At 43.8% G+C, this 21,955-nt stretch overlaps 1 protein-coding gene across 2 annotated transcripts in view; it reads left to right on the forward strand.

Moving 5' to 3' along the window:
* LOC142806011 (uncharacterized) overlaps positions 1 to 15,639 on the forward strand; it is a 73,863-nt gene extending 58,224 nt beyond the window's left edge. For both annotated transcript variants that reach the window (XM_075891233.1, XM_075891234.1), the window contains 6 exons: positions 1,604 to 1,689; positions 3,292 to 3,350; positions 6,896 to 7,000; positions 9,057 to 9,293; positions 9,953 to 10,152; positions 15,165 to 15,639. In XM_075891233.1, coding sequence (XP_075747348.1) covers positions 1,604 to 1,689; positions 3,292 to 3,350; positions 6,896 to 7,000; positions 9,057 to 9,293; positions 9,953 to 10,152; positions 15,165 to 15,272 — 795 coding nt within the window. In that variant the 3' untranslated portion in view covers positions 15,273 to 15,639. The remainder of the gene's footprint in view (positions 1 to 1,603; positions 1,690 to 3,291; positions 3,351 to 6,895; positions 7,001 to 9,056; positions 9,294 to 9,952; positions 10,153 to 15,164) is intronic.
* The last annotated feature ends 6,316 nt before the right edge of the window (positions 15,640 to 21,955 follow it).

The raw sequence follows: 21,955 nt of genomic DNA on the forward strand, positions 1-21,955 counted from the left end.
GCATCTTCTACTACAGTGAATTCTGAACATTTGTGTGCTGTCAACTGATCTAGATGAAAGGTAAAAAGAATGCTTTGTGAACATTACATTGATGACATAACCTTTTTGTAGGCACATCAGCTGAACACAGTTGCTCTTAGAAATAACATTTCTGCTGAAATTTTTGAGGGTGCAGACTGGTCTTAGGCATTTTTTGTTTATTTCTTCAGTGATCTTGATCAAAGTACACAGGATTATGCAGTTTTTCTGCTGACTTCAAATATTTAATTAGTTTTCCTGTCACTCATCTTGTTTCTGAGATAACTTAAGTTCACCCCCTATTGTTTAAGGCCGCCATAGAAAAAAAGTGCTAAATAATAGTGATATTTAAGATATGCTAACATAGACTAATGACTATAGATTGAAAGTATGCAATAGTTTCTGTTTTTGGGCCTTGGTTATTTTACAGCAAAATGAACAATCTATTTTCAAAAGCAGTTGTAATTGTTACAATTTTGATGAGTAATTAATTAAAATGGCTCGTGCTCTAAATTCTGCTCCATAGAAGTGTGGCAGCTTAGGCTAGTTGGTATGGCATGACGATAGTTATAGCACGAGAACAAAACGACGACACAGAGACAAGAAGGACACGAAAGACACTCGTGTCTTTCGTGTCCTTCTTGTCTCTGTGTCGTCGTTTTGTTCTCGCGCTATAACTATCGTGTGCTCCCATACTTGCATTCTACACACATACAGGTTTCCACTGCAACAAGAATTATTGTTGTACCTGCCCTAGCTGCAGAGATATTGATGTCTTGGAATTGAAAAGTTGTAAATTTACTTTTTTTGAGAAAAATGGAAAAACCTGAAAACACACAGCTTCTTCAAAAAGCAACAATCATGGTGCGCATGTTTTGTAATCCTCATAAAGGTGCTCATAAATTCATTGCAGAGCTTCTAATATAGGTCCCGGCAAAATATAAAAAAGCCTTGAAGTCGGTTCCCCCCCCCCCCCCTTTTTTTTTGCAGGTTCTGCATTTTAACAGCACTAAGAATCTGGACAGTTAGAATGACATTACAAAAAAAATACCATTTCCTGGTGTGTCAAAATTGGTAGAGAGATAGAAAAATACTTGTAAAAACCGAATATGTTAGTTTAAAAAAAAATGAATTTTTTTGTCACTTTTTGGTCTAAACGACCAGTCTGCCCTCTTAATATCAGGGCCACAAAACATTGATGCCAGTGCTACTGCTTCACCGTTGTCATCGCAAATCAAATAGTACAGCTTGTCGGCGCAGATCACAGCTGTTTGTGCCTACCTTTTAGAATCAATTTGCAGAAATGCTCCCGAACTTGCATTTATGCAAGGTCAAAATTAGAAGCAGGAAATTGTGTCAAGGAGGTAATGTACTGCTAAAAAGTTACTTTTCTATGGTCTTGACCTTCACTTCTTTACTTGAATGTGTCGGCCACCACTTCTGGTTCTGATGTGTTTGGCACCAGTATGCTGTGGTAGCATGCATGTATGATATTGAGGAAATATCTCGTGAAGAGTGTCTGATAAATTTGATTTGAGCTTCACTTGCTGTTTTTATTACTGTTTCTGTTTTTCACTTGCTGCAGGACCTGGACAAAAAGGACGTGTTATCTGATGCTCACATGGACACTTCCAGTCGAGACAAGCCAGAAGAAGCTGGAGACCCTAATCTGTAGGTCGCCCTCTTCGAGATATGTCAAAGCTGAAAAAACAAATATTCCCGTGGGAAAAAAAAAGCTAGTTCATTAATTTAAAAGGCTTTTATTTACTTTAATATTACTCTAAGGTAGAAATTTTGGTGATTTTGGCTACCACGAACGCCACGCTTTAAGTCGTAAGAAAAAAATGCCCGCTGTCCATCACAAGTAGCTCGTGAACAGTTACAAGGAATGAAATGGATACGAATTTCTTGTCATATCATGAAGCTTTATTTTTTTTTTCTGAACTCAATAACATCAATTCAATCATGAATTTCATTTAGTAATGGAAAATAATGGTTCTAATATGTTTCCTCTTCTTTCATCACTGTTTACAGCCTTTAGTTTATCACATTTGTGAGTTCAGATGAGTTTGAGATTTGTTAATTCCAACTCCACAGCTATTCTCATCAAGGTTAAATGAATGAACCTTTACTGTAGTGAATGTTGAAAGAACTAGCCCTAGTGTTGCAGACTGCACAACAGTGCACAAAATGTGAAGGTACTGATGCCAGCTGATCATCACACTAGAGAGCTAACTTCCAGCTGAAAGATTTTTGATACACCAGTGATTGTGGCATTTCAGACCTGCTGCCTCAGCAAGAAGCCCGATAAAAAAAATATATATATATGTGGTTGAGAGTTTGTGACCAAATTCAGACATGGGAACAGAAGGCCCACAGAAGTTCAAGGAGTATTGGCGAAATTTGTGTGGACACACATGTATCATCTACATTATAGCCTAGAACATGTGTGTTCTAGACAATATAGCCTAGAACATGTGTGTCACGCCACTGCACGCGAAATGGGCTTTTGGTTTTTGTGCAAGCAACCAACTGCTATTTGCATCACGAGTTCGTGTTCACTGCCACGATCTCTGTGAACGCTCTCTCCTAGCAAACCATATCAACGGTAAAAGGGGGCAGATTCGCACAAAAGCGCAATGGCTTATGTCCTTGCCTCGGCAGTGAATTTTCAGGGGGTTACGTATATTTATGTATAGAAGGGGATTAGAGCAGCACCCAGGAAGCCTTTGTTAAAAAGATTTGTTGATGTGCTGCTCATGTTCATGTGGTTTTGTGTGCTCTAACATAGCTGGCTGCTCAGACAGCCAGCTCTGAAACCAAAACTGTGACTGAATGCTATGAAGTTGTCTCTTGATAAATAATCGCTGCAAGCTCAAGTGAACGATCTTTCTAGTTGTTATAAGGGGTTTGTTAGCTTTTTATCAACCATGCGACTATCGGTAGATGTCCTGGCTGTGGCATTCAAACTTGCCTGGTGGCGGTGCCCATTTAAGCTAATTATCGTGAACGATGGATTCCAACCACACTGCCCGCTTCATAGGCATTCTTCTATATTGACTTCATGTGGTACGAGACAGTGTTGAATAGGTGTCCAAGTTGTCCAGCGTCTCCCAAAATGATCGGGCATGCCAAAAATGTGCTGTTAGTTGTACATTCCTCAAAAGTCTCTGCTATGCCTTCTGCGAACTTTCTTGAACATTCTGTTCGACTCTTTGTAAACTTTGTTTAGCACTGAGTCTCCTTTCTTAATTTTTGTTCTTTTTATTCCAGAATTGAGGTTGATGCAGTGCCTATCAGTCCTGAGGAGTCTCCACGTTCGGTTCATGGAGGTGCGTAGTCAAAGCCGATTGCGGCGTAAATGTATTTGGTCTGTAAGAAGATCTGTGACCTAACTAAGCTTTCCAGGTACATTATTTGGCGAGTGCTGCGGTGCAACTAGGTGCCCTTTCGTCGCTGTTCTCCGTATGAGGTTCTCTTTCAACGTTGTCTCCTACATTCAGCGCCGTGTTCTTTTCTTCTGGGATCTAACTCCATACGCTGGCACACTCACTTATCACTGTACGTTAGACCACACTTCCTCCACACTTATCCACGAGCACGATACAGGACATACTGATTAGGGATGAAGTGTCAAGGTGAGCATGAGTAACTAAGTGCTATTAAGATTCAGTGGAAGTGGGTACCAATGAACATAGTTATCAATCAAGCTTAGCATAGTGGGTATGGATGTGACTGGCCGCTGGCCTGTGGGAGCGCAGATGGGTATCTGTGCGAGTGATGGCGAGTGTGAATGTGTGCTAACAAATGCAAATGAATGAGTCTATGAATGCAAGTGCGCATTCCGAGAAAACATTTGTGCTGAAGCAATCACACTGCAGCCTTTACACATTTATTTGCTAGAATGTAGGGATGGCTGAATATTCAGTGACTGTTTATATCTGAATGAATATTGCAGTATTCGAAATGCACAGATACTATTCACAGCGATATCGGGTTATAGGTGTCAGCACCGTACTCGCAAAAGTGTGAATAGGCGGTGGGCGGCACGTATCCAAATAATCATAGCAGCGCTTCGTTGCGTGCGGTCTGAGCCGATTGTCTGCGGATAAAAGGCATTGACTACAGTTTGCTGTTAATATTTACGCTATTCTCTACTGAATTGGTGCGTGACGCTTATGCAACGTTAACGTTACCCGCGAGTAAAGCGCATTCTGTCTTTCATAGGGATGCTCACCTTGTTTGACTCTACTCACGCTTTCGCACTAAACCACGCCTTTGCTGTGTTGTTTGAACGTGGTTAGCTAGTGTTCTGCCTGCTAATCACTGCTGTAGCATGACGGATCTACTTATTTACATCTTTGTCATCAGCATACTACAAAAAAAAATGAGAAAGGAAGGTCGTAGAAAGCTCAAATATCTGTGCGATTCGTTCAGTACCACCGTTTGCACCTTATACCCATATGATTTTTTTTTTCTTTCATTCTGTTCACCATGAATTGTGGGACAGTTGATAAGTCTAGTCGGGAAAGCTTAGTGGCTGCGTTTGCCACGTATACGCACATGTTCTTGCAGCAGTAAAAATCTTATGTAAAAGTTCAGCAGAAAGTTATTATCGATGGATTACGTGCAGGACAGTGCTACAACAAAGGTCTGGTTAGTGGGACGAGCATGATTTTTTTTTTTTTCAAACAATTACCCCTGTCTTCTGTCGGTCACTAACAATGCAACACAAATGCTGAAAACAATGTAAAAAATACAAAGTATTCAGTGAAACTATATGAAATTATATATATAAGGCATGCCGTCTGAAATAATTTTGAGCGTCTGGGCTCTTTAAAGCATTCTTAAACCTAAGCACACGGTTGCGCATGGTAACTCTGTTTTAAGTACAGTGTAAGTACCGAAGTCTGACATTTTATGTGATGGTATTATTTGCATAGAAATATTACTATATTTCTATGCAAAGAAATATTACTAAATTTCTATGTAGTGGTACCACAGCCAGATAAACACAACTAAGGCTCCTCGCATGATCGACAAACTACAGTGCCGTAGCTGTACACCTACCAACAGCGCGCAAGTGCATGACATCGAGCCTGTTTTGTTGTTCTTTTTTTTTATTACAACCGGGTCGCCGTAAAACGCTGCATTCACACAGAATTTAATAGGCCTCAGGTATGGGAAAATGCCAAGAGCATTTTGCGATGGGCTTGATACAGGAAGCGGCACCCACTCTGAAATTATTCTGGTGGGTGGAGGGTACGACAACAATAAACAACACTCTGGAAAGTTGCATTCGCCGATCTTATTACGATGCATTAGCAGCCGAGCATGACCAAGTGCTTTCGTATGTCGTTTCAGGCATACGTAGAAACAGTTACACTCGCGCTGACATGACCAGACAAACCCCACTTTAAGAACGTGCATGACGTATGCGCACACAGAAACATGACGTGGCTTGCAAACGACGCAAATAGCTATCCACACTTCACCGTTTCGGCCAGTTGCCGCAAGGCGGCGACTCTGCTCGATCTCGCGGCCAATGCGTACATGTCAGCATGTATACCTGCACTGTAAAAATGGTTTCTTTGCAGTGTGTGGGTACTATGTAGCGAAACCACCCATCAAGGAGAAATCTGCTCAGCCAGATTTTAAAGAGGCCTTGAAACACTTTTTTGAGTAACGATAAAATTAATTCACTGGAAGAGCCTATTGCCTCACAAATTCAGCGCCGCAAAAATTTTATGAATCGGTCCAGGACAAGCGGAGTTAGACAGATTTGTCGCATGCTACAATCACATTCTCTCTTTTCTCGCCCGGCGAAAGCACTGGAAGCTAAGCAGGGAGAGATGGGAGGGGCAAACAAAAAATGTCACACGTGCCTCATGACCTTGAGCACTTTTTTGTGTTTTTCCCCCTTCGAATACGTGGCTTTTTCAGAGCAGTCGCGGGCGCTCGTGGACAAGTGACGACTTTCCGTGGCAATCTCTGTAATGACTGAGTGCACCATGTTGAAATCAGCCAATGGCAAATAGATAGGCATTCTATGAGTGATTTTCGAGCGTCTTCCATCATATGTTGAGGAAAGAAAAAGCAATTTTTAGCTGACTTTGATAATTTATTGTAAATTCCAAGCCGCGTGCTGCGCTGTAACATTTGGCTCGCGTGTTCTCGGGAGCCTCTACTACCGATTGGAAGCATTTTCTAACCATGTTCAAAAAGTGTTGCAGGGCCCTATTAAGGTTACATGTACACGTTACCTTCACCTCGATTAATTATTTTATAAGTTTAAAAGTGGGCACATATGGGGTAACCTAGTAAGTTTTAAACCGTAAAGTATTGTACCACCTATAACTTCTACCTTACTACTATAAAAATATTGCTGCTGTTCAAAGTCGCTTCCACTCAGATCAAAGTAGGGACATTCATGCAGGCGTAATTCCAGTTTCAAAAATATTGTGCAACTTAAAGTTAGTTGGGTCATTGACAAAATATGGTAATTTTTCTTAATATGTGATCAGAAATATTCAAACTGTTTAAGTCAAAATCATTTGACCAAATCACTATTAGCGTGAAATTAGCTTCGAACCTTAAGCTTACTATTTGGCCACCACTACTCAAGAGAAATTGCAAGCTGTTGGTGTACACTGGAAACAGTGGAAGTACGAATTGTCAACGAAAGACTGAAGGAAAAGGATGAAGTGTGAATGTCTTAGTTGCAATATTGATCTGCAAGAAACTTGCTAAATAATGTATTGTGCCTTGAGGACAGAGGCAACGTGATGTGAGCCACAGCTTGTTACTGACAAAGAGGCTGAAACCTGGCACTTGTCTCTCTTCGGTGGATAAAATGAATTTATATCTCTCTCTGCAGAAGGCCCCACTGCCCTGGAAGACGAGTTTGATCCGATCAGTGATGATGAACTAGAAGCCCTCATTGACGAGAACCAGGAGAAAGAACCACCTCCCGAGCCTGAACGTGAGTGTCGATTTGACGTGTGTGTGTTGTAAAGCTTGCGCTCCAGATCACATACGCTGGGAGCAAGCACCAGACAGAATGCAGTATTGGGGAACGTCATCAACGTGCCTAATACTTAAAAGAAACCCTTCCTTGCAAATGAGAAGTAAGGTGTACAGCCAGCTCATGAAGTCAAACCAACTTGCCACTGAAATCTCTGAAAGTAGTGCTTTTGCTGAAGCAGATGTGATGTCCCATTGCTGATCATTTAACCATAATAGATAGCACTGCAGAGCTTCTGTGAAAGATTAATTCATGAAAATTTCAATTAACACTTTTTATTGCATGAAACTGAAGCTTGTTGTTTTCACAAGAAGAATGCTTCTACATGTCGGCTGTTTAGATTTGAAAAAATAGTATTTGTGATGCGTTAGATTTATAATGATGCACTCATTGCACATGCACATATTGATGAAAAATTACTCTTGCTCTTTCATATTTCAGCAGTGCATGAAATTTGACTGAGATTCGGATTGGTGATTTGACTTGGTTAGGGTGCATTCTTCAACATAATGTGTGTTTTTGTGCCGTTCTTGTGTTGAATTGATTGTCCCTTAAATGTGCCGTATGGGCTGTTACCGCTGATTTTCAGAGGTCACAGGTATGGCAGAAGAATCAAGTATAGACCGTTTATAACATAAGTCGCTAGAGTCTCGAATATCCGCACTATAAGCGGTACCGCACTATAACCAAACGAACCTTTTTCAAGGGCCGCACTTGCGCAAAACATGTTGAGCATGCAGCTTCGCGTGTCCGAGAATCGGAACATGTAATGTGTGCTTGCTAACATTTAAATTTCTGAATGTTAAAAGAATTTAACGTCCAAAGACACACATTGCCAAAGAAATGAAGGGTGGGGGGGGCGTCTAACAAAAGAAAGCACCATCAGGGAAATTCGCCGACTACCAGACAGCCTCGATTATGCGCATTACACAGAAACTATGTCGAATCACGTCCAGAATTTGATGCGTTAAAAGATGCCAACCATTCGATTTCACGGGTGCTTAAGACATCGCAATCGAATTGCGAACCACTATTTGAGCGCTACACCTGCCGCCTTCTTTTTCATTAACGATATGTATCCCCTCCCTTCAAGCGCGGCCACCGTAAGAAGTTTCTTGGTTCGGTACCAAACCGCAACTTATATTCACGCTACCGCTACCGATCGAAGCGCAACAAACGCCAATTAGGCATAGCTTGCCGTTTGGTATGTTGTCGCGGATAGTTTGTCCAAAACATAAAGATTCCGCATTATAAAAAGCAGTGAACCAAGAACGGCATGCGTGATACGAAGTTCGCGTTCACGGCCGGGAGATCAGCAACGACGACAACTCGCCAAGCTAGCTTACGTACGACAGCGCACTGGCAGCAAAAGTGAAACCTTGCGTCATAAAACCGTAAAAGGTTTTCAATTTATGGACGAGGAAGCAAACGCGATATTTGTCGCAAGCTTGATAACGATGAGGTCTTTCCCGACAGGAAACTGTTAAGTGCATGCAGTTGATAAGGGCGGGATAGCACGTGCCATGTTGAGCGGTGGCGGCTGAAGCCACGCTATTGATGTAGTACGCTGTAGCTGCATTGGCGCCGGTGCAAAGGCTTATCGGTCACCGAGGCGACCGGCCTCCTCCCTTATTCGGCGAGCCTGCGCAGTGTCCCACTGTCTTTTTTTCATTTTCTTTTTCTTCCCTCCGCCCTTCGTTCGTTCACTCCGTGTCCCCTCCTTCTTCGTAACAATCTCTTCGTTCGCTCCCCAGCGGCGCACCCAGCACGCCTTCTTATGGAAGCGCACTCGCTACCGGGTTTGTCACAAATGATTTCCGGCAACCGCATTATAACCAGTCTTTCATCTTGGTGGACTGCACAATAAGTGGTATGCGTATACATGGTGTTCTATGGAAGGGTAAACAGGAGTAGAAAAACACCACATTGTAAACAGTTCTGCACTATAAGCGGTTACGTTATAAGGGGTCTACACTACATTTGTTCCAAGACCTCCCATGCTTGCTCTGTGCAGCGACCATCTCAGACGTGCTGGACATCGACTGGTCGATCTTGGTGAAGGAGAGCAGCCAGCTCAAGGGCAACACCGTAAGCGAGACGCGTGGCTCTGCCCGCGAGCGCTACTCGGGAGCCCGCGTGTTGGCACGCATTGGCATTTCGCGAGATTTGGCGGGCGAAGAGCTTGCCCAGCAAGTGGTCGAATTCTGCCGGAAGGAGCTGGCCAAGGACAAGAAAGAACCCGATGAGCAAGGTGAGCTGTTTCGACACAGTGCATTCTTCGCTCCTCAGGCGCGAGGGCTTGGGGCCAGGCAGGTTTTCTTCTTGTCACATGGTGCGGAGCACGTTTGATAATGAAAAATGGTAATATTTTCAATGGCATGATCTTAACCAGAGTGGTAGAAACAAATGTTGAAATTTTAAAAGATCTTCAGTTTTTAGGACATGTTTATGAAAATTTTCTCTTTGCCATTTTGATTGTTGTGATCTAGTTGTCTCCCTTTGTAGTAGTATGCTCATAGTCCGACTAAAATAAACAGATGTCTGTGCGTCGATCGTTGGTCCTCGTTTGTATTCTTGTGCTCTTGCCTGTAATTTGTTTGCCCTATGAGCATGTAATATGCACACACGCATCTACTACATACATAAGCACATGCACGCAATTGACTCTTAGAGAGTGTAAATTTTAAAAATAAAATTTGAAGTTGAAGGAGTTGAAGGGCTTCTTCTAATATGATTAGTTTCATACTTGAATTCTGCATCAGCGCACATCTCTCGATAAATGTTACTCCTGTTAAACGAAACATATTTTCTCGGTCTGCCTAGATTTGTCCTATGAGTCTGCTTTATATGTCGGTGTGTCTACTGCACGGAAAAGCATCACTGTTCATGACATGTGTTTGTCCTCTGCAGATGAAGGAGAAGGCGGAGGGGCGGGAAACGAGGTAGCACAGAAGGAAGGAGAGTTCCAGCTGGAAAACCTGACGGCAGGCTTTCACGCGGCTGCTGTGGCGGCACGGAGGCAACAGAACCTGGCACTAGAGTCATGCGGACGCTACTGCCGCGCCCTCTCAGCTCGCCGGGACCTTAAGTTGCGCCGGGCACTCTGCAAGGTGGGCTTGACAAACCGGCTGCGGCGTGAACATACCAGTCACAAGCTGCTCCAGTATTTTAGTTCAGTTAAATTTGCTGTACCAGTATTGAACGCTACCTTCATTTATAGCAACTTTAGCCAAGATGAGGCAATGGTAGTTTTCTTGAGCCTTTGAACTGCACTTCACCGTCCAATGTGGGCTCCCAGTGGCTGATGCTGTGAGATGAACTCTTATCACGCGATATTGTAGGCATGCCGAAACATCACGTGACCACTACAGGCACCGCTCATCAGAAACTGCTATTCTTGCTAGCCTTTTTTAACATTTCTGCTTTTGTTTTAAATGTCAAGTTCAGCGTGGAAGCTCATGTCTATTTATATTAAACTTTTATGTAGGATTTTATACGAATATTCAAGCACTTCAAATATGAACAAATACATGTATGTTAGTCCAGATTGGAACCTTCTGTAAAAGTGGTTGCATTGTGGCGGAGGTATACTACAGTGGACTCTCAGTAAATGGAAATCTGTTACACGGAACTAGTACTGCTTACACGGAATTATTGCCTCTGCATTGCTTGGTTTTGGGCTTGTAATCTGCACCCATGTTCACCTCTCAGTAAACGGAACTCCTGTTAAACGGAACACAATTTCCCGGTTCCTTTCAGGTTCCGTTTACTGAGAGTCTACTGTATACTATAAATACATTTATCCAGGGAAAATTGGCACTGCTGTAAAGTTCCATTTCAATGGTAAATGAACATAGTGCCCTGACATTGATTCATCATTTGTTTTAAGTTTAAAGGGCTTGTATACCGGCTTATATTCTCAGAGTATAGTAAATTCCTAAACATAACAAATTTTACAGGTTATTCACGTGCATCTTATCGAAAGTCAAATCCTGCTAATATTCAAGGTTGCTTCCACTTTTTTGGACCAAAAAGAATGAAAATAGCACATTCCTTGTTTAAATTCTAAAAAAAATATTGTGCAGGTTAGTTGGGTCATGACAGATTCGCTCATATTCTTCATAATATGTGATACATACCATTAGAATTTGAAATTATTCCGCATCCAGAATTATATTATCAAATCACTGTTCATTTGGAATTCAATTCGAACCTAAAATTTGTTTTTGTTGTAGTGACAGTGTACATCAAGAGATAAAAATTTTTACTTGTTATTTTCTATTACAGTCAGCATATAATTTTGCTGTATTGCCAGCAGGTTTTTATTAGTGAGGTTTTCCTGTGTGATAGACTAGCCAAAATTGTCAGTGGCTAACTTTCTCAATCCCTTTTGCCAAAGGCAATCTGAGCAGGTATTATGAGTGTAGGCAATTTTTTGCGTCATATATGCTATACAATATTTTTCATTTCTCCGATGAAAGGAATTTTTTTAGTTGTGCATTTATCATTTGTTTAATATGCCGATTCTATGCAGCACTCTAAATATTCTGTACATGATAAATAAAAAGGGCACTGACACAAAATTTTGCTAGCGAGATAGTCTGCAAGATAGATTTGTGTGAAAAGGCACTTATCTACCAGCTCTCCCCAGTAAATATAGCTTGGAAGGTAGTTTTTATACATATTGAAGCTCGCATATGCAATTTCATTCTATGCATGGCACATTGGGACGTTGACATCGTCTAAGGTGACTGGGAGGCGACCCCCCCCCCCCCCCAAAATTCATTAAGCAGCCATTGCAGAAAAACTCCCAGTTGGTGCAGCTGGTAATAATGTAATAATTGTCCTTTTAGCTTGCTTGTGCCAGCAGACTGCTAGTCAGTGACTGCTTGCAAGTCTATGCCTGTAAGCAGACTATGCAGGCATTTACAAAAGCGGACTACAGTTCTATGTCCTTGTGTGGTCAAGTTTGTTTGCCACATTGCACACGCTAGGTGGTGTTATAAGAGAACTTACATCCAGCCTAGTTAGTGCTTACTGTTCGTCATATTGGCTGCGCACACGCACACACACACACACGCACACACACACGCACACACACACACACACACACACACACACACACACACACACACACAGACGAAAAAGACAAGAACAGGGAGGTACGACGACAGGGGCAGGCAGTGTAATTTCAACTCGTTTTCTTCATAACAAGACGTCGCAAAATATAGCGAGTTGTGACATGCGCAGACACGGTTACATACGCTAATTAACCCACCGGGCAGCCACTTATCTAAAAAACACATTTCTGATTGAAATCATCTAATAGAAGCATGGGTGACACAATTGTCACCTTTTTATAATACAGTTAAACCTCGTTATAACAAAATTGGAGGGCCGCCACTATTTGTTCGTTATAACCAATATTTCGTTATAGCCGTAGCGGGCATTTACTGCAAATATTATGCACTGTACTTACCCCCAAAAAATAGCGGGCGAAATAGCATCCCGCCGCACGGTGGTATGCAACAAAATAACCGCATTCCCAAATAAAAAGGAAAAAGTCATGCACCTGTTTTAATGCACTTCAAAATACACAGCTTGCATTTCAGGCAGACTTAGCTGCAAAGGAGTCCGTGATTGGACGTTGATGCATCTTCCCGATGCAAACCATGGCTCGCTCAGCTGCGGCCGCAATGTTCAAGCCGTCTTCGCCGCACTCGTGAGCGCCGAAGTAGCGGCGCAGTACGTCCACCGCGTCTAATGCCTCCGACGCCGTCGGCACGTTTGTCTCCTGTTCGTCGACAGAGTCATCGTCACTGGTTTCGTTACGATGACTGACAGCGCGCACAATATCATCATCCAGGAGCTGCTCCGTTGCCACCACTTCCGAGTCCGCACTCACATAGTCGCAAAACGACTCGCTGTCAGGCACGACACCGGCGTCACGAAGTGCCGTCCATGATGCAGCGACTTCGTCTGATGTGGCAAAACCGTCCGGCACAGTGGGCTCGTCTGATGGCTCATCGCAGGCGTCTGGTGCGGCGGCAAATGAGGCGTGTCGAAAGCAGTTTGCGATCGTGGTCGCCGTCACACTCATCCATGCCGCCTGAAGGATTTCGAGCGCAGCGTACAAGTCAACATTGGTGTCTCGCTTCATCCTTATGTTGAGCAGGAGCTTGTCTATCACACGCTTGCGGTAACCTGTCTTCAGCGACATAATCATGCCTTGGTCAAGCGGCTGTATTTTTGCTGTGCAGTTGGCAGGAAGGAACAGCAGCTCGATGTTTTGAAGCACGGCAGTGGTATAGTGGGTGGTGCAGTTATCTAAAACAAGGCACACCTTGCAGTTCCCCTTTGCCAGCTTCTCGTCCCATTCGCAAAGCCATTTTGAAAAAATCTCCCTTGTCATCCAGGCTTTGCGATTGGCTACGTACTTGACTGGGAGCTGCCTCTTCCCCTTAAAGCAGCGAGGGAATGCACTTTTGCCAATTACGGAAATTGGCAGCTTCTCAGAGCTGGTCATGTTTGCACAAAGTAGCGCAGTGATCCGCAGCTTACTTTGTTTGCCGCCATGGCACGGCTCGCCTTTGAGGGCTAACGTCTTGTGCGGCAACATCTTGAAAAAGAGAGCGGTTTCGTCCGCGTTAAAAATATTCTCCGCGCTGTATTTTTCTAGGAGCCGCACGATGTTTCCTTTCGCCCACTTGGTAGCCTCTGCTTCGTCAACAGATTGCGATTCGCCGCAGACCGCTCTCCCGACAATGTCGTGGCGCTCCTTGAAGCGTTGGAGCCAACCCGAACTTGCTACGAAGTTGTCATAGCCCATGATGCAGGCAAAGTCTCTCGCTTTTCTTTGCAGCAAGGCGCCACTCACCGGCAGATTCACGGCCCGCGTGTCCAAGAACCATTTAAAAACGTCCCTTTCGACCGCTTCAAAGGCAGGTGCCCTCATCCTCTTAGCGCTTCCTTTCACGCCACATGCAACAGCGTCAATGATGGACTCCTGCTTGCTCAAGATGGTTGACAGTGTGCTCGTCGATACGCCAAAGTCTCTTGCCACGTTGCCTTTCTTGGTCCCCGATTCGACGGCTCTTATAGCCGGCTTCTGATCTAGCGTTATGCGCCTTCGCTTCCCGCCTGGCGCATTCATGTTGCTGGAATCACGAGCGCAGCACGATAAAAGATAAGGCGGAAGCCATCTAAAAAAAAAAGAAGAAACACGCACGCAAAAGTAACGCGGCTGACGTCGGCGGGCGACAACACTTGCAGAGAAAGTGACTGTGAAGAGGAAGGGGCAAAAGGGGCGCTCTTTTGCGCTGCCCTCTAGGAACCGGTTACTCAAGGGGAAGGGGGTATGTAAGATTAGGAAGCGCGCCTCAGCGCCATGAGAAAGGGGAGAGGGAGAATATAAAGAAGACTCAAAAGAAAAGAAAAGGGCGAGACGTTCGCGGAGCTGCGGAGCGCTCCGCTGTCGGTGGTAGCCAAGCGGCGCACGTGCAGCGACCTCTCCTCCGGAAACAGCGCGTGCCGTCTGCTTTGCGTGCGTTGCTGGAGGGCGCGTGGCGGGAGTTTCGAACTGCTAAATACAGTTCTGGCGTTGCGCGCCGTCTCAAATTCGCGTTGTGCACTGTCGTGACATCGGCTCAAAATTTTACTTCCTAACAAAATTTGTTCGTTGTATCCCATAACAGGCAACTTTTGCCTCGTTAAAACGAGGTTTTGAATACATTGGTTTGTATGGAGACTTTCAAGGGGAATTAGGATTTGCTCGTTATATCTATTATTTCGTTATAGCCCGTCTCATTTTAACGAGGTTTAACTGTATGATATGCTTCCAATAGCTCTCAAGCTGTTCGGAGCTCTCTCAAAACAAAACTGAGGCTGGTCGGTAATAAACACACCGTAAATAATTATTGTTCACATGCTGCTGCTAGTGATGTGCCACGTTATGACTAATAGGCTCTCTGTAACATGTTGCAAGGGAAAAAAGGAAAAAAAAATGTTTTGTGTCAGCACCCCTTATTCTGGAGGTCAAGGGTTATGTGCAAAGTATTCATGGAGTGCATTTCTTGTACACTTGCGCACGTCTGTGCTGATGTATGCTTCTCTGTGACTGCAGGTGTATGAGCCAGGTTCCACAGAGCCAGCTGCGAATGTGGATTTACAGTTGTACAGGCGTAGCCTGCAATTGTACCAGTCTCGTACCCAGGTGCAGCTCGCATGTTAAACCTGCCCCGCCCCTTCTTCTTGGGCTCTACGTCTGCGTTCACACTTCGTGGGTGCAAAGCAACATCACGTATGCTAATATGAGCTTCTTCAGCTGTCACTTATCCCTGCCGAACAATTGACTCTTCTTTAGCTCTGTTTTTGCTTTTTCTGTACTTTCACAGCATAGACAATGGATAGAGCTGTGGTGAATAGGATACATTCTGTCAGTCATATTAGTTAAAATTCTTTTTTGTTGTTATTTTTCACTCTTCACATTTCATTCATTCATTCATTCATTCATTTAGTTTGGGTCTCCTCTCACATTTCATTCTTTTAGTATTTTTGCTCTGCCTTGATGATAAGCATTAAAAGTGTCAAAATTGCCACTGGTGTTTGAATGCTCATTTGACAAAAAAAAATTATAATGTTTTATTTAAGCACTTTTTTTGTTATTGTGTGGTTTACATTAAGGAATTTCTCCCCACCACGGTAGTCTCGACTGCTAACCCAAAGGTTGCGGGATCGAATCCCAGCTGTGGCGGCTGCATTTTCGATGAAGGCCAAAATGTTTGAGGCCCATGTACTTGGATTTTGGGTGCACGTTGAAGAACCTCAGATGGTCGAAATTTCCACAGCCCTCGACTACGGCGTCTCTCATAACCATATTGTGGCTTAGGGACGTTAAACCTCAAATATTGTTCTTATTATTACGTTGAGAAATCTCAACCAGTCCTAAATAATGTTTAAACTTAAACTCACTAAATTTTTACTCTAAAAATCCAGAATGGTGCATTAGTTTAGGTCGCATCTTCTGTAATGAATATGGTACTTTCAAGATGCTTGTATATACTTCCAAGAATTTTCCCCCTATAGTACTTTCCAAAAGTAGAAGTACACCTAAAATAGTGCTACTTACTCTATATGTTTGCACTGATGTTGAAAATAATAGTCTTCAGAGGCCTATCCTTCTACTCAGTTCCAGCAGTAGCTTACATGTCAAGGGCAGATAGCAAATAATTTATTATTAAATAAATACTTTTCTGTAGTCTTTTTATCCCACAAAAATAATTATCATCCAGCTTTTAATCTTGCTTTTTTGAAAAGGCAACGCTGGCCACTTTCCTATCGAGAACGCTATGTCATTCTGATAATGTGCATGTCATTCGTGACCTGAAAGTACCGGACGCACGGCAATAATGTGAGGAAACGAACACAAGATACATGACGCATATTGCTGTGAGACAAAGAGACACCCTTTTTACTCTATCTTTTCTTTGAGTGTATTGTTGTCGCATTCACTTGCCACTTTGTAAACGTGGTTTTCTTTTAGCAGTCTAGTCGGTCTCCTTACAGGCCACCACTAGCCGCATTGTGAACAGAGTTAAGTAGCGGTGACATGGCAGCAAGTTGCGCAAGCGAGGTTTACTCAAATGTTTATTTCAGTATCGACAAATTGTATGACTGCCGCAACACCCTTCCACCAAAAGCGCTGTAAATCTGCAAGTGTATAGAACTGGCCATGTTTAGCTAAAGACATATTAGTTTATGCTAGAAATACTGGAAGCTGCCAGCATGTGTTCACCAAATACTAAAAAAATCTGCGTGTACCACTAACGAGTCATCTTTGCAATAGAATGATTACTAGAGGCCGGATTTTTAGGCACTAATAAAGTGTGTTTTAGGCACCAATGACAGGCAGGTAAAACACCATTTTAGGCCCTTAAATTAATAACTACAGGCACAATAAATTTCCTAAATAGTTTAAATGTGCCAAAACAACCACGTCGGTGACTTGTATCCACAGCAAGAAGCAAAAAAAATGATATTTAAAATAGCAGAAAGGTACCAACGATTGAACATAGGCATGCATTTTCCGTGCGATTTGCTGTATGTGGTCTTTCGTTTTATTGTCTAGCATTGTGCGTCAAGTGTCCACCATTCAATTAACACTCTCATGGATCCCTTTCGTTTCGTTTTGGCTGGGAAGGGCAGCGCAGGAGCAAATAACCAGACCACTTATACCCCAGAAGAGAGGCATGCTAGGTCTAATCGTGTAGGACCAATTTCTCCCCTATCGGTGAACACCTTAAAGGGCCCCTCACTAGGTTTGAGCATTTTGAGCCGACAAGCGTAATACAGTTAAACCTGAATATAACATAATTGATTAATTCCTAGAAAATTCGTTATACGCAGGTTCGGCCCAAAAATTAAAAAAATAAATGCACAAATAAACAAAAGAGGGACTGAAGGCTGAGCTTACCAAAAACACTTATTTGACAGTGAAAAACTGCGTCATTATTGCGATGGCAGTTGTATGGACATTCTCGGCGGGTTTTGCCATCGCCGCCATGTTCGGTAACATGCCCCCGTGCATCGTAACTTTCACAAGCGGGTAAAAGCACGCGAGCGCTGCTGAAGCAGAGATCAAAAGAGTCGGCACATTTAATATCGCCTGGGAACTGCATAAGATAACATCTCCCGCGTGTTCGAACTGCCGTCGAATGCTCAAACAGAAAGTTAACCCCCCATGTTGGACGAGCACTTCTCCCTGTAGCGGCCGTATTTACTCACACCAGTGTTTTGTATGAGTTCCACGATATGGGATCCAAAAGAATTGGCTGCAGGCCTTACTTCTTGTAAAATTAAAATTTTTCGCTATCGCATTCATAGCATTGCATTCAACGCACCGTCATGTTGCCACAACTAATCGGCTAATCGCAAAAACTACCAGACTGCAAACTCGCAGTGTGGCACAAGACGGAAGCGTGTTACGAGCCAACCTCCGAAGGTCTGTCGTCACTGTGGTGACGGAGAGTTTACATCAGCGCTTAATGTAACATCCTGACATCCCCGCGTCGGTGAGGGCATGGTTGTCCGAAATTAAGAAAAGTCACAGTTTCGCCGCAAGCGCGAAGCAATGAATGTGATGGCAACAACTTGGAATGTAACGCTGAGAACGGCATGCAGATCGAAACGTGCAGCACGCGGCTCATGCACGAATGACGCACGAGACTGGCATAAACGGGACGAGAACAAACTAACAACGTTTATAGCTCGATACTTGACGCGCTGTTTAAACAAAAACGGGGCACAAAACGTAATCACAGGTGCAGATATGAGTACGAACAAGTGCCCCAGGTAATTTTGTTACTCGCTTTGTTGAAAAGCGCACTCTTTTCGCAAACGGCGCCTGCCCAGCGAGCAAAGAAACCTTTGTGCGCCCGGCAACTAAACGCAATCATTCCGGTCGCAGTCGGAGGCGCATGACTTTCTCCACCAAAGGATAAGCGCGCGCGCACAAGCATCTTACCCCCACCCTCACCCCAACTCGCGGGCAAAGTGCGCGTCAACGCATCGTGATGAGCTGCAGGGCGCCAAGCGCGGGTGGCTTGTTTTTTCTTTTTTGAGTTCTTTCTTAAGCTTACACACACATATATATATATATATATGTGTGTGTGTGTGTGTGTGTGTGCGTGCACGCAGACGATGAATGGCAGAGGCGGCAAAAAACAAAAACAAAATTCAGCCGAGACTGTCTATATATTTGCTATCGCATTAAGAACAAAAAAGCTGAACGTCGTCGAGGCCACACCATGCGCGCGCGCGGCGTCGATAACGAAGAGCGAATGGCACGGACATGCATACCGCAGAAAACTATTCGGTAAAGCACCCTCCATAGGCAACGCAACCCCACGTATGTGACACTTACTGAAAGCATGGCACTGCCAACGCGCAAAAGTAGTTTTATTTATTTTTGTTAAGAGTTGGGGGGGGGGGGGGGGGGCGCACCCGCGCATGTGCCTGCAGCGGCGAGAATGGGAGCCACGCCGGTTTTGTGGGGTGCAGGCTCGCCTGGCGCACACCCGCGCGCAATAACGAGTGCTCGCTCTCGCTTGATGCGCCGTGCGCGCCGCCGCCGCTTCGTCGACGGCAGGGCAGCAGCAGAAAATGCACGCCCGTACCAAAACGCCAAAATGCGGAGCAAAATTTCTAGATTCTCCACGGGAAAAATTCGTTATATCAAGGTTGTCTGCCGTTGTTACTTTGTTACATAGCGGTCGAAAATACATGTGCTTCTATGGAGCAACAGCGGTGAATAGAAAAACTTCATTATATCGAGGAATTCGTTATATGGAGGTTCGTTATAAACAGGTTTAGAAGGCTACATGTAGGAATTACGAAAAAGGCAGAATATGTATGAAGGCCTTCCAAATTCTAACCAAAGCTCATGAAGACTTTCCAATCGACTACACCCAAATCATTATCTGGGCGCCAGGGCGTCACCGGGAACAAGTTTGCGGATGAGGCGGCTCGAGGCTTCACAAATTATTGGGCTTCCTTGCACACTGCAATAGAGGATCCAACGCCCATAGACCCTAATTTTGTTACAATTCTTCAGTATTACAGGGAAAATATAAAACTGTATCCAGCACCGCATAACCTCACAGCAATGGAATCGGTGGCATTACGCAGAATCCAAACAAACACATACACGAACTTACACAGGCTACATGTATTCTACCTTACAGCATACAGAAATATATGTCCCTGCTGTGGGGCCACACCAACTCTGTTTCACATCAGGTGGGAGTGTACACATCACAATGAAGAACACCACAACATGAACAACACAGAGGAACAATGGGAGGCACTTCTGTCCAGCTCGGCCATTGCTGATCAGCACTGGCTGGTCCAACGGGTAGAGATGATGGCTAGGGCCAGCGGAGCCCTGGAATAGGGGCCCGACCATTTGGAATGCTCCGCATTATGCGCAAATAAAGTTTTCTCTCTCTCTGGGCACTCCGGATCAATCCTGCTAAGATTTGAAAAAATACATGTCGCGGAAAAACGGTCAATTTCTAATGAATGACACATGCCCTTCTCACGGGCGTGCGCCCCAAGATCTAGGGAGGGACGTACAGCAAGGAATGGTCCTGTTTTTACGTCGCTCCTTTACGTTGACATTGGTGGGCTGACATGGCATACTGTACGCTTTTTATCGGAACTTCGTTAAATGCTAGCTGTATCTAAGAAAACAAGCAGAAAATGTCCTGTCCCCTCATTATATTCTGTATTTTAAACGGTACATGACGCATATTGCTCATGACGCATATTTCGTGCTATGTGGTTGCGGACACTGGCGGCGGCGGCGGACAACTACGCCGCCGCACGTGACCAGAGTTGTGATCTCATAACAGCTTTCACTGTAAATCAGTATAATGAATAAACACTGAGAAAAATAATAAAACATGCAAGCGGAATCTCAGCTTGTTATTATTTTTATTTTTGCTTTCAATAGCCTCGAAATGCTATTGACTAATCAGCCTTCGTTTAGCGTCCGCTTCGGTGGACCAGTTGCTATAGGGTGCTCCGCTGCTGTCCCGAATGCCGTGGGTTCGAGTGTGGATGCAGCGGTCACATCTAGATGGATGCGAAAAAGTAGATGCCCGTGTTCTGTGCAATGTCAGTGCACATTGAAGAACACCAGTTGGTCAAAATTTGCGGAGACCTTTACTACAGCGTTCCTTACATTCATATCGTGGTTTTTACGTAAAACCACACATACTACCACTGCTACTACTACTACATACTACTACTACTACTACATTTCGCCTGCGTTTGTCTTCTCATCGTTCCTGCATCGTGCCTTCGCCAACCCTGACAACGCTTAGCTTGTGTTTGGTGCGTCGTCTCGGACCGCAGTTTCAGCGGAGCGACATGGTGTATCTTGGTCACAATACATGATCCTTGCTAGCCTCTCCTAGAGTACACGCACTGGCTGATCTATCCCACAGAAACTAGTAATACACAACAGAGAACGCCGAAACGACACAACATTGATGGCGTACGCCCTTGAGTAGGCTGGGGCACGTTATGCGTGCATCACCTTGCTGACGCAGGCTTTTCTTGGTGCGTATGCGTCATGTGATTCTCCAGCCATGATACCGAAGAAAACAGAAGAACACAGGGAAGGAATAAGGCTCACGATGGCTACATGGGACGAGAGGCAAGGGATTCAAGCTTGCTTCTTCGCATCATGCTTTGGTGGCTTTGAAACTTGAAAAATCACCATTGTAGAATGTTTTTCATTGGTCACGCAAAAACTTCTAGTGTCCAACTACAACTTATATGTCACCTAGAGAGAGACGCTTAAAAAGTAAATTACAAACAAAACAAAAGCCACGTGCACATCACATTGTTTACCTGAAGGTGCTGCAGCAGATGGGTTATAATGCCAAAGAAAACATGCCTTCATTGACACAACATACTTTGTTCTCTTTATAAGCCATTTAATTTGGTCATGAAACTAACAAAAACCAAATTATTAGAAAAATTCTATCTGATACGAAATTCTAAAATCTTAATTACCATTGCACGAATAAGACTGTTTAGGTACATTCATTTTCGAATGTGAGTTTAGCATGAAATCCTTGACATAGGAGCTTTAACTGCAGTTTGATTCGACGCGATGATAGTAATTCCAATCCTAGTTAATTTTTTATATTGCTGCAGCTGTCATTTTCGAGTAATGGCTTAGGACAAACATTGAAACGCTGTTATGTAGTTTTTCATGTTTGTCACTTAAAGACATATGACAAGGGATCTCATACAGAATAAGCATATTCAAGATACGGTGAATGTATGCTAAATACACCGTTGATTGTAAACATGCCGGCACCTGTCTCAGGCTTCGCTGTATAA

This window comes from Rhipicephalus microplus, chromosome 1 (assembly GCF_043290135.1).
Source record: "Rhipicephalus microplus isolate Deutch F79 chromosome 1, USDA_Rmic, whole genome shotgun sequence".
NCBI lineage: Eukaryota > Metazoa > Arthropoda > Arachnida > Ixodida > Ixodidae > Rhipicephalus > Rhipicephalus microplus.